The following is a 12,668-nucleotide window of genomic DNA, read 5'->3' as shown; positions in this document are numbered from 1 at the left end:
GAGCTGAAACTGATGTTCTTTCTCTGGTCTGTTAGGCCACCCTTAAAAGACCACAGGCGCACCTGTCCCATCCATCTTTGCTGCAACCTTACCCACCGGTACGAAATGTTTAATCTGTGGGGCGCCTCAGCTTCGGCCAATCCTGTCCTCCACCTGAAGCTCATCCAGCTGCCCTTTCCGGCAGACCTCACTGAATAGTAATTCAGAGTGGAAGGAATGGGCCTTCCGCACCTGGGGCTCAACTTGGCATCCCCACTGCCTGCCACATTGAGATCAGTTCACTGCACTCGACCAGGAATTGGATACTGGACTGTGTCTGCAATTTACCCAACTCTTTCTGTGCACATTCCTTGTTTTCCTGATAGCCAAATGAGGCTAGGTGTCATAAATTCATCAAACAATAAAATTATTCCAAATAAAGTGACCGTATTAAAATACATATAACATAGGGCAGCACAGTAGCATAGTGGTTAGCACAATAGCTTCACAGCTCCAGGGTCCCAGGTTCAATGCCAGGCTTGGGTCACTGTCTGCACGTTCTCCCCGTGTGTGCGTGGGTTTCCTCCGGGTGCTCCGGTTTCCTCCCACAGTCCAAAGATGTGCAGGTTAGGTGGATTGGCCGTGCTAAATTGCCCTTAGTGTCCAAAATTGCCCTTAGTGTTGGGTGGGGTTACTGGGTTATGGGGGTAGGATGGGGGTGTGGGTGCTCTTTCCAAGAGCCGGTGCAGACTCGATGGGCCGAATGGCCTCCTTCTGCACTGTAAATTCTATGAAAAGTTCTATAGCTCAGGACTGAAGGTGCCAAGTTTAGTTAGTGAGGCTGCTCTGTGATGTACATTTTACATTAAAAGAATGCGAATGTTATTTGTAATTTTGCTGAATGCCAGTTCCAGTCCTAGAAATAATTGTTTTTCTGGTGATCATAAAAGAAAATACTTAATGCTTTAGGTCACTGATCTTTTGTTCGAAATCATTGACCTGCAACATTAACATTATTGCCTTGTATTTTACATCTAATGGCCGCTAGAGAATTGTAAGCAGCTCACTTGCTTGTTCGCCTCTTCATTGGCATCCTACCTCTTGGACAACAATTTAGACATGTCTCCAGTTGTTGAAGTCAGGAGTGATCAATATTTTGGCATTTACTCTTCCTGGAGTAGAATAAAATTGCACGGTATGAGAATCTAAAATAATTAATTCTTTACATTGAAGATGCTTTCTTTGAGCTCCGGGCATATAATCTACTTCCACAGAGAACTCATAAGTTTAATCTAATCGCGGAATGAACTACATTCGCAACAAAGAAATAGCTTTACAGTTACAACAGTTAAGTGAACGAAGAAACTTACTTCCTAAATCTACCACTATATTCCAATTAAGCAAACCTATATTAAATACCACTTTAACTTGCTTTTCTCTGCAGAATCGTTGGAGAGAGACCCTTCAGAACCAAACTGAAAAACCTATGTTCAGATTAGAGTTCAGGACCTACGGACGTTTCAGACAGACCTGGTCCCTCCCATTAACTGCATCAGCTGTACTGAACACATTGGCATTCTTTTGTCCCTTCTTCCAGGATGTCCCTTGATTTGTTTAGGACCAAACACAATACCCCTTGTAAATTAACTACACCCCAGGGGTCCTTCAAACCTAAACAATATTCCATTAGTTAGCTATCTGCAAACAAGTAAATGCTTCTCACGATCTATTAGCAGAATACTTCACCTGTCAATCAATGATTACCTCACTTTTACAACACTTTAATCACCACCCTAGCAGTCATGCTGTCTGTATGCACCTTAACCCATTTTTTTGAATAACATTACTGCAACAAATATAAAATATGACCATTCCTTATATTCATCACAGTCGTGCACGGAAATCGCCACAATTATTAGCAATAGGCCCCAGGTCAAGCATATCGGGTTATATAACCAGCTTTGTGGCACCGAGATTATCCTATTAACATGGCATTAATTGGAACTTGCAAACTAGAATTGAGCTCCGGTGTTGAATGTATCAAAAATTCAAATTATTGAGCTGATGCGATGTAACTTACTGCAAAGTATATGTTTTGTATTATTGCCCTCAGGCGTTTATTAATGGGCTTTTTTTGTAATATAACTGGCCGAGGACTGGATATTGGCGTTGAAATTTATGCACATTTCCTGGTGTACATGACTTTGGGCAGAACTGCTTTGATATATTGATAATCTGCCCTCTATAAGACTGTCCTGGGTTGTTGCAGATTGCGAGGTAATAAACAGAGTGAAATAATTTCCTTGTACCCATCAGTATATAGATCCCTGTTGTGTGAATTTCAGTTCCCTTGTGTTTTCTTAGCTTTTTTACATTTTACTGCCTTGTGCCTCTTAACCGGAATTGTCCATCGGTGCCAGGCTGCTGCTTTGTGCATTTGAGTAATTGGAAGTCAAATGCAATGTCCCATTCATTGGAAGGGAGGAATTGTGTATGTCTAGCTTAAAAACTGAAATCCTCTAACTCCCTCTCCTAACAGCACTGGGCGCATCCACACCACCTCTTCAGGGGCAATTAGGGATGCACAGCAAATGTTGGCCTAGCCTGGGACAATTGCATCCCATGAATGGGTAAATAAAAATTGCAAAACTATTTGAGATACAAACTATTTGTCCCTCTTAACACATTTTGACTTTGTGCAATGAATTGAGAAGTAACCTGGAAGGACCAGATGGTGCAATGGATCGAGATCCAATCCAGACTGATTTATTTCTAGGGGCACCGGCCGCAGGATGAGAGAATCTCCGTTATGTTATTGGGAATATGCACTGAAAATAGTCCAAAAGTTGAGGGAAAGCACCATGTGATGGCAGGTTGTATTGTTGAACTTGGCTAATTACAAATTTATTGCAAGGTTTAAGCGGGAATAAATCAGCCGGGCAGTGTAACACGCAACCCTTCTTAACTTGACCCCATCTGTTCCAAAACAGTTAACTAATCAGTAGTCCACTCAATAAAACACCTGAATAAGAGTTTGCAATGGAAAGCTTTGTGCAAAGCCAGTCTCTTGGGGTCTGTCCCTCTTGGCTCCGGCCTGTACGGTGGTAACCCAAAGTGGGGGAGCTGAGTGTGGCGCGCCAGCCTGGAGATGTGTGTGTGTATATATATATACTTTTGATGTTCAGCCTGGTTGTCACATTTAATCACAGCCCTCTCACTTCAATTGGCGTCCTGCAGTGATGTACTAGAAACTTCCGCATGTAAACAGCTTAGGCAAACAAAGCCTAACTGAATAATACTCAACTTAATTCGGTTCAGATCTTGGAGTCATCTCTTTACTTTCAGACGAGTGCACAGAGACATATAAGATTTCCAAATAGAGATGTCTACCTCTGTAAAGCCTTAGTGCCTGAGCCATACTGAGGATTCATATAGAAATGCCACCGGCCACTTAATTCACAGATTTTCAGGGCTGAAATGGAAATTGTTAAATATAAATAACACAGGAGAGAAAAAAATGCATTACAGTACTGTAGCACAGACTTCCCTGAGAACTGAAACTAATTTCTCCTGGAATCCCTCATTTACTCACTTCAAATGGCAATACTCTGGGTTTGAACTTTGGTCCAATAGTGGGAGTCTTGCCCTCGCATGTGTTGCTTGTCGGGATTAAATTTGCAGTTGATCTGTACAGAGGCTGCACTGTTCAGATCGGGGAGGGGCACACATCCATCAGCAACTGACCTCCAAGGCTCTCCCCCAAGGGAAAAAAGCTTAATGTTATGGGCCAGGGTTTAGAGAACCCCAAAGTGTATCATGGAGTTCACCTGACCCACAACTTTTAGATTGTGGTATGGGGAGCACACGGCCCACTCTACAGCAGAAATGGGAAAGTAATTTTTAAAGCAAAACAATGTTTATTCTATGAACTCAAGTTAACCTTTTTGAAACATACAGTGAACATCTTAGCAACCATCAATTCAAATACAACCCCCAAAGAATACAACACTAAGTAATCCCTAATAACTTCCCAAAAAACATCCAGAAGACAAAAGAAACACCTTTTAACAGAAGCACATCAGGTTTACATTCACTACTGAAAACATTTATAATTCTGAATTCACCAAATGATCAAGAGACAGTCTTTTCATGGCAGAGAGATCAACAGTACACCTGCTCTGTCTGGCTTCAGCTCCAACACTGAAACAAAACTAAAACACACCCTGCAGCCTGCTCAAAAACGAAAGTAAAAAGCTGACAGACAGCCCAGCTCCACCCACTCTCTGACATCACTGCAGTAGTAAACACCCATTTCTTAAAGGTACTCTCACAACAGATATTTATATACACGCCCATTTATAAACACCCATTTCTTAAAGGTACTCTCACATGACATTAAATAGATGCCAAATCATTGTAAAGCAGTGACTTAAACACTGTAGTTCAAACTGGCACTGTTGTGATTGTCAACTGCAGTTACACGTAACTTATACTTTATGCTTATGAACATTACGCCAGGGACCCGGGCTCAATCTGGCATCGGGTGACTGTGTGGAGATTTTACTTTCTCCCCATGTCTGCACGGGTTTCCTCCCACAGTCCAAAGATGTGCGTTTGGTGGGGGGGGTCTCTCTTCTCTGTTGCAGCAAGCTTGTGGGTTCAAGCTCCATCATGGGGCTTTGGCCGTATCATCGAGGCTGACTCACTCCGGTGAGTAAATGTTGCACTGTTGGAGGTGATGCCTTTTTGATGTGATATTAAAATGAGGCTGCGTCTGCCCTCCCATTCGACTCTTAACTTCTAAAAATAACAGTGGCCAATTCACCTAACCTGCACATCTTTGGACTGTGGGAGGATCTTGCAATATAGAGACCTACTTTTTAATTTCTTGCATTACAACAGTGACTACATTTTGAATGTGCTTAATTGGTTGTAAAGTACTATGGGATATATTGGTTTGTGAAAGGTGTCACAGAAGGATAAGCTGAATTCCATGTGTCCATGGATCGTCACCTTAGCCTTAGGACAGCAAGGCAGCACTGTTCATAGCGCCAGGGTCCCAGGTTAGATTGCCCGTGTCTGCGTGGGATTCCTCCGGGTGCTCCGGTTTCCTCCCACAAGTCTCGAAAGATGTGCTGTTAGGTAATTTGGACATTCTGAATTCTCCCTCAGTGTACACGGAACAGGTGCCGGAATGTGGCGACTAGGGGCTTTTCACAGTAACTTCATTGCAGCGTTAATGTAAGCCTACTTGTGACAATAAAGATTATTATTATTTCAGAGCAATGGGGAAAAGGTGAATGGAGAGGAGGAGGAAAGAAAAGCCATTTGAGTGAGACTGTGCGAGGTTGCTCCTGTTGGTTTGTGTATTGCCGTTTCTGACCTATTGGTGTCTCTTTTGTAGGTCGTATTTACTTCTTCAATCACATAACTAATCGGAGTCAGTGGGAGCGTCCAAAAGCAGGTGGGAATTACAATTCTGTCGAACCCGACAAAGTTCGCTGTTCCCACCTGTTAGTGAAGCACAACCAATCACGCCGTCCTTCTTCCTGGAGACAGGAGGAGATCACACGCAGCAAAGAGGAGGCACTAGAGACGTTAAACGGTAAGCTGATGACGAGCGCACGTGTGTGTGTGTGTGGGGGGGGGGGGGGGGGGGGGGGGCGGTGTCTGCAGCTCTATATTTTTCTATGGCTTTCTAACCAAATGGGATTGTAGTGGTCACCGGGCTAGTAATTCAGAGGCCCAGGCTAATGCTCTGGGGACATGGGTTCGAATCCCACCGCGGACATTCAGAATTGGACATTCTGAAATATACCTCTGTGTACCCGAACAGGTGCCAGAATGTGGCGACTAGGGGCTTTTCACAGTAACTTCATTGCAGTATTAATGTAACCACTTGTGACAATAATACAGTTATTATATATTAAACTAATTTGTAACTTGGATTTTAGTTTAATTCGGGAGGGGAGTACATTGCCTGATGCAGCAAGTTGCAAACATTACCCTTGTGGTAATGCTAGTACCAATTGGGTGTCATAATTTAAATATGTAATCTCCACTTTGCATTCTTCCTATGTCCCAACCCTGGCTGGTTGGCCAAGGGAGTCCATGTCTAAGCATGTACCACTGGTACGCATAGCTGGGCACTAGCTGCTGTGTACAAGCTCTTGGAGATAATTGATCCTCTGATATTCTTCACACCCATGTTCAATTCTTGGAATCTGCTTAACCCCCCCCCCACCACCCTGTTGCAAGAGGTTTCTTCCTGTTGTGCAGATTTAATAATGTTTTTGTCCCAGCATAAACCCATTCTGGGTATATTTTTTTACCCACCAGTTTATTTGAGCCATGCACCTAGAGACCAGATGGGGATACACAGCTTAGTGCTCAAATAGAGAGAGGAGCGATAAGGAATATTTCTGTATTTCTAGTCCGAACTAAAGTCACAACTCTCAGTCATAATATCTCATCTCAGTTTCTGCCTGCCCTATGTGTTTGCAGAAACTTTGTTGAAGCCTGGGGCATATGATGACTTATTTGGAGATTAAACTATATTTTTTTAATATGCTTGTGAAAGTCGAGTGTGTGGTTCATAAGCCACGTTGTTATCTCCATGCAATTTGGAAGAGCTGCAGCAAACAGATCGGCCACCTTCTCTCTCTCTATTCTAGCACTAAGCTGTGTAGTTCCACCTTCCCTCTAGGTGCAGGCCCGAGTAAATAAGTCATCAAATGGGCTTCAACAAAGTTCCTGCAAATACACAGGTCAGGCAGCAATTGAGATGAGACATTACGACTTGAGTTATGACTAAAGATAGTCTTTAGTTCTGACTAGAAGTACTGAAATGTCATGCCATTATTACATTATTATGCGATAGGTGTTGGGAATATAAGGTGTGAACTAATGAACTTCATAGAATCCCTACAGTGCAGAAGGAGGTCATTCGGCCCACCGAGCCTGCACCTACCCTCCGAAGGAGCACTCCACCCAGTCCCACTCCCTTGCTCTATCCCACATCTTTGGATACTAAGGGCAATTTATCGTTGCCAATCCACCTAACCTGCACATCTTTGTGACTCGGAGGAAACCGGAGCACCCGGAGGACACCCATGCAGACACGGGGAGAAAGTGCAAACTCCACACACACAGTCACCCAAGCAAGGCTGGAATTAAACCCGGGTGCCTGGCGCTGTGAGGCACCAGTGCTAACCACTGTGCCACCGTGCTGCCCTAATACGGGAGTCCCGTTAATCAAATGAAGAACCACTTGGAGATTTGTACCTCCACTAAAGTTTTCCCATGCATACTTGTACTAACAACAATGACCGACTCCGACTGTATCCTCTCGAAAGTTGAAAATGATATTATCAAAATTCTTCCAAGCACCGTTAATATGTATTAATGATTTGCTCCAATCCAAAAATGGGATACTTTTAGGGAATCCTCACTTAAAGCAGCAGTTGTGTTCCTGAAAATCGCCACTTCCTGAGTGAAGCATGATTTTCCACAGGAATCAATGTTAAAGACAGAGTTAGCTTCCCGGGGGGCAATTTCTTGCCCGGAAAAACCAATGTAAAGGTTGAAACCCTGCACCGTGCAGTCTGAAATACTGTACAGCCCAGTAAGTGACTTCAACACTGCTGCTAGCCTGCAGGCTTCATCCTAACAGAGACCTCTTTAAAACACTGAGTTTACAACCGGTTCTGCAAAAACAGGTACAGTAAGGTGCAGAGCAGCACCATTGCAAAACAAAGAATTATTTCCAAAGCAGCAGCTCACATCACTTCCTCAGGGGTGTCCTGGACCAGCAGCAAAGACATTTGAAAAACAAAAGTTTACAGTATCTGTATTGTCAGCTAGGTACAGTGGAGACTTTTCAAAAAAACAGTCCGCTGAGTTCCTCGACTAGTTCAGGTTACAGTCGCCAAAACAAAACCCAGTTTAAAAATGAAGTTCCGTTTAGTACAGGGGTGGGGTGAGGGACACATCTGAAAATGCAGCAAAAAGACACCGTGCCTCGATTGTACAGAAAGGACAAACTAGCGCTCATCACAAGCCAGACTCCACACGCAGTCACTAGGCCTGGTTGCGTGTTGCTGTCAGTACAATGCTCACACCCTTTGAAATTGGGAGTGCTGCACTTTAAATTAAACTCAGACCTCACAAATAAAGCCCTTTAAACATGACCACTTTAAAAAGGGGACATTTAAAATCGAGGTTTACTCCTACCTCATTACTGGCATCAGTATTGCTTGTCATAGAGGTTTACAGCATGAAAACAGGCCCTTCAGCCCAACTTGCTTGTGGTGTAAGTCATGATGTGGAGATGCCGGCGGTGGACTGGGGTGAGCACAGTAAGAAGTCTTACAACACCAGGTTAAAGTCCCAACAAGTTTATTTCGAATCACTAGCTTTCGGAGCACAGCTCCTTCACCTGAGGAAGGAGCTGCGCTCCGAAAGCTAGTGATTTGAAACAAACCTGTTGGACTTTAACCTGGTGTTGTAAGACTTTTTACTGTGGTGTATGTAAGCACTCCTGCCTGTGAGTTTACTATTGTCCTGCACCATGGGCATCAATTTAAGAACAAAATCAGTAGTAACAGAGTAAAGACGGGGATACAATGTGAAATAATGATCCAAGTCTGCTTGTCTGTCTTTGCTTGCGAGTTATCTGGTCCACTCCTATCCTGAGTGCCTCCCCCCTGTTTTAATGTTTCTATTTTTCCAACTTTTTTTTTGATGCGGCCACGTGACACTTTGGAACAAAAGTTTGGGTTGAAATTTAATCTTGCCCTTGCCGTAATAGCTCCAATTTTATTTAACTGGCCGCTGGCTTTTGTCAGGGGCGGAGGAGGAGAGGCGATTTTTATTTTATCGAAAAATTTTGTCTTCATGCTCTGTTAACTTGGTGCGGAGGCATCTTGTGCGGTCTGAATGTGAAAGGGAAAATGGAGCCATTTTGTGAGCCTGTCCTGTTAACCTGTATCTTTGTTCAGAGTATATCCAAATGATCAAATCTGGCGATGCAACGTTTGAACACTTAGCATCCAAATATAGTGACTGCAGCTCTGCAAAAGAAGGGGGCGACCTGGGCTATTTTGGAAAAGGTAAGATGTGACCCATTCATCACTGATTATTAACCAGCCTGGGCGATTATTTTTCTGAAGTATAATATTGAACAGGCGCCCGACGGTTAATTGCTTTGCATTCTGCCGTTGTGACTACAGTAATATCCCAGTAACACCATATTCTTAATTTAATCACAGCCAATAGGGTTTTCTTTCCCAAGTTTGATTGTGTGTGGTTAGCAGCCATCGGCCTCCTGTTTTGAATAGTCAGAACCCCTTGTGGCTTCCAGTACTAGTAATATGACACATGGTGATTATATTATGTATCACTGAATTTATATTAAACTGCCTGCTGTCTTTTCTTAATAAGTAAGCAGCAGTAAAAATAAAAGAAAATCTGTGTGGCTAGCTTCTGTGGTCTTGATTAAAGTGACGTGTGGAATAAATGGGTTATTTATTCCAGCTGTATTGGATGACTACTTTATCCATGCCAGTTTTCTTCCCTCTTGTTAAGGGCTGGATTCTAGCAGCAGTTTCCACTGGCACAATCCAGTACATCGCTAAAGTAAAGGACACAACAGACTTGTGCTTTCCACATCCTTGGGATACCTCAGAACACTTGCGCCCAATGGATTTATTTCATTTTGTGGTGCTGTAGCTGTTTGTTACGCAGGCAAAATTGCGATGCCTGTTTGCACGCCCCAGGTCCCCAGAATGGTAAATGAATGCATAATAATTCTTACCCATGGGTTAGTTTTGGTTTGGCTTTGGCCCCAGTGGTGCTTTTTGGAGATGGCACAATTAACTTGGCTTCCTCCTCCTCCTCCTTCACCAGCTCTTCTCTTCTCCTCTCTCTCTCTCTCTCTCTTCCCCCCCCCCCAACACACACACACACACTGTGCTCTCCTATAGTGCTCCGAATCCCACCCCCACACTACCTGGTTATAACTAATAGATCATCATGGAAATAAGTGGAAACTTGGTATTCCTCACCAGTAATGTCACCACCGCCCCGGCCTCAGTTACTCCCTGCCATTCAATTATCAGACTCCTTGTGTGACATCCAGTAACAGATAAGAGCAAAGATCCCCTCCAATTCTGCACGAGGAAGCGCAAAGCCATTGTGTTTGGTCCCCATCACAACTCCCTTTCCTCGCTGTCAACTCCCATCCCTCTCAACTCCCATCCCTCTCCTGACAACCGAGTTTCAGCCGGCCGACCACTACCTCAGTGACCATGAGATAAGCCTCCACCACATATCCAGCACTTAGGCACTGCCTATTCCTAACTCTATGACATCTTCTTACCCGCTCTTCCCCCCCCGCCCCCTTTCCACCCTGCCCCCAACCCAGCTCATCAGCTGCTGAGACCCACATCCGTGCGCTTGCTGCCTTCAGACCTGACTGTTCCAACATTCATCTCGCCTCCCACATTCTACACTGCCTAAACCTGTTGTCCAAAACCCTGCCCATGTCCTTATTCACACAAGGTCTCATTCACACATCATCCTTGTGCTTTCGTACCTGTGAGGGTCCTGGTTCAGCAACCGCCCAACCCCACCTGCAATCTCTCTAATCTCTCTCAGCCCCAGAGCCGTCCCAGATGCCTGTGCCCCTTTATTTCTGACCTCTTGTGCAAGCATCTGTTGTTTATATTGTCTGCATTTGAGAGATGGCAAGGTGTTTTTCAACCCGTTAAGGACGTTCGTGTAGACCTTTGACCTTGCTGAGTATGTACCTCGGTACACGTGACAATAAACAAATCCAATCCAATCCAGTGTTGGTTCTTTTTTTCCCAACAGAAAAGAGCCTGAGTGCTGGAGTAGAATAGAAACGGCAGTTATACTTTCTGTCGTGCATTTATATTTATCTTCTTTGCTTTATGTTCCAGGCCAGATGCAGAGGCCATTTGAAGAAGCCACTTACTCGCTGAAAACTGGAGAGATGAGTAACCCAGTGTTTACGGATTCTGGTATTCATATCATCCTCCGTACTGCTTAGAGTGCCTCCCGTTGGTTTGTCTTTGCAAAGTGAGCAACCCAGCCGCTACTGAGGACCCTCATGGAAACCACCCACTTCACATCCTAATAAATACCTTGTCCTCCCCAGTATGTAATAATTCTGTTTCAGCCATTGTCCAACGCGCTTGCAGGCACTCTAGACAAAGGGAAAGAACCAATCTTAATAATTCTAAAAGCCGAACGTTTGAGATAATGCTCTCTCTCTCTCTCTCTGCGGCAGCCCAAATTGTTAGTTCAGTGCGTAGGGTGACGTGCAGGGTTAGTGCCTGGCTGAGCTGCATTGCTTTTACACCGTTGCAGCGCTTCTGCTATGCGTTGTGTTAAGAGAGACTGTTTGAATGTTATTGGAGTAACGCAGGCTTAATCGCGACAAAGTTAATGTTTATTTTCCCAGCGCAGAGAAATTGTGGGAGAGATTATCATTCAAATCTTCATTCAGCATTGCTTGAACTGTTATCGGATTACGCTAATACATAAGCCTATTGGTCGCGTAACTGTTTAATCTCTTCCGGTGGTAATGGTGTTCATTAAACAAATTGGTTCGTAGTTAACAGCAGTGTCCCCCACCTCCTTCAGAAAAAAAATGCATAAGCCCTCCGCATGCAGGGAATGTTTTAGATCACCCTAATCCTTGGCTGCTGAACTCTTTGATTCATGGCAATGCTATGGTTCTTGGGACCATTTCTAGTGGCTTTTCTTTGACAGCAGCTCTGTATGTAAATGCATTTTTCCCCGCTGACTCTTCCACGGTGTGCTGTTGGAAACGCACCCTTGAACACAATTGTCAAGGTCAGAGCTACTGGCAAGAGAGAAAATGCCGAATGACTTTGTTCTTTTATGTTTGCTCAAGGATTTTTCCAACTGGCGTGCACTTGTGTGGTCTTTTTTCTTTTTCCAACAGTTCAAAGTGCACCGAAGCTGCACTCAGCTGCAAAAACAAAAGGCACGGAGGTTGAGGGAAATTGTACGGTTATTATTTGTCTGGCTTTAAGTCGTCAAAATATTAAAGAGATTCTCCACAACATGTCTTGGAGTTTGTAGTTTGTTTGGAGCAGCCGTTCGGCGTGGGTTTCCTCCGGGTGCTCTGGTTTCCTCCCACACTCTAAGGTTACACAGAACAGTACAGCACAGTACAGGCCCTTCAGCCCACGATGTTGTGCCGACCACTTATCCTAATCTAAGATCAACCTAACCTACACCCCTTCAATTTACTGCTGTCCATGTGCCTGTCTAAGAGTCGCTTAAATGTCCCTAATGACTCTGACTCCACCACCTCTGCTGGCAGTGCATTCCACGCACCCACCACTCTCTGTGTAAAGAACCTACCTCTGACATCTCCCCTATACCTTCCTCCAATCACCTTAAAATTCTGTACCCTCGTGACAGCCATTTCCTCCCTGACGAAAAGTCTCTGGCTATCCACTCTATCCATGCCTCTCATCACCTTGTACACCTCTATCAAGTCACCTCTCTTCCTTCTTCGCTCCATTGAGAAAAGCCCTAGATCCCTCAACCTTCATAAAAGACATGCCCTCCAGTCTAGGCAGCATCCTGGTAAATCTCTGCACCCTCTCCAAAGCATCCACATCCTTGTGGTA

The 12,668-nt window shown here is 44.2% G+C and overlaps 1 protein-coding gene across 1 annotated transcript; it reads left to right on the top strand.

Annotated features, from left to right (window-relative positions):
• The first annotated feature begins 1,082 nt into the window (after nucleotides 1–1,082).
• On the top strand, nucleotides 1,083–12,094 carry pin1 (peptidylprolyl cis/trans isomerase, NIMA-interacting 1). The gene is made up of 4 exons (XM_072490946.1): nucleotides 1,083–1,174; nucleotides 5,384–5,584; nucleotides 8,979–9,089; nucleotides 10,941–12,094. The coding sequence occupies exons 1-4, from the start codon at nucleotides 1,099–1,101 to the stop codon at nucleotides 11,048–11,050; spliced, it is 498 nt and encodes a 165-aa protein (XP_072347047.1). The 5' UTR covers nucleotides 1,083–1,098; the 3' UTR covers nucleotides 11,051–12,094.
• The last annotated feature ends 574 nt before the right edge of the window (nucleotides 12,095–12,668 follow it).

The sequence above is a fragment of the Scyliorhinus torazame genome, chromosome 27 (genome assembly GCF_047496885.1).
Source record: "Scyliorhinus torazame isolate Kashiwa2021f chromosome 27, sScyTor2.1, whole genome shotgun sequence".
Lineage (NCBI taxonomy): Eukaryota > Metazoa > Chordata > Chondrichthyes > Carcharhiniformes > Scyliorhinidae > Scyliorhinus > Scyliorhinus torazame.
The sequence above is the reverse complement of the archived record's forward strand: the minus strand, read 5'-3'. Positions and strand labels throughout refer to the sequence as shown.

Coding starts and splice junctions, on each gene's coding strand:
- pin1 (XM_072490946.1), top strand. CDS start 1,099: ATGTCTCCAGTTGTTGAAGTCAGGAGTGATCAATATTTTGGCATTTAC. Junction 1,175..5,383: donor GAGTAGAATAAAATTGCACG/GTATGAGAATCT, acceptor TCTCTTTTGTAG/GTCGTATTTACTTCTTCAAT. Junction 5,585..8,978: donor GGCACTAGAGACGTTAAACG/GTAAGCTGATGA, acceptor ATCTTTGTTCAG/AGTATATCCAAATGATCAAA.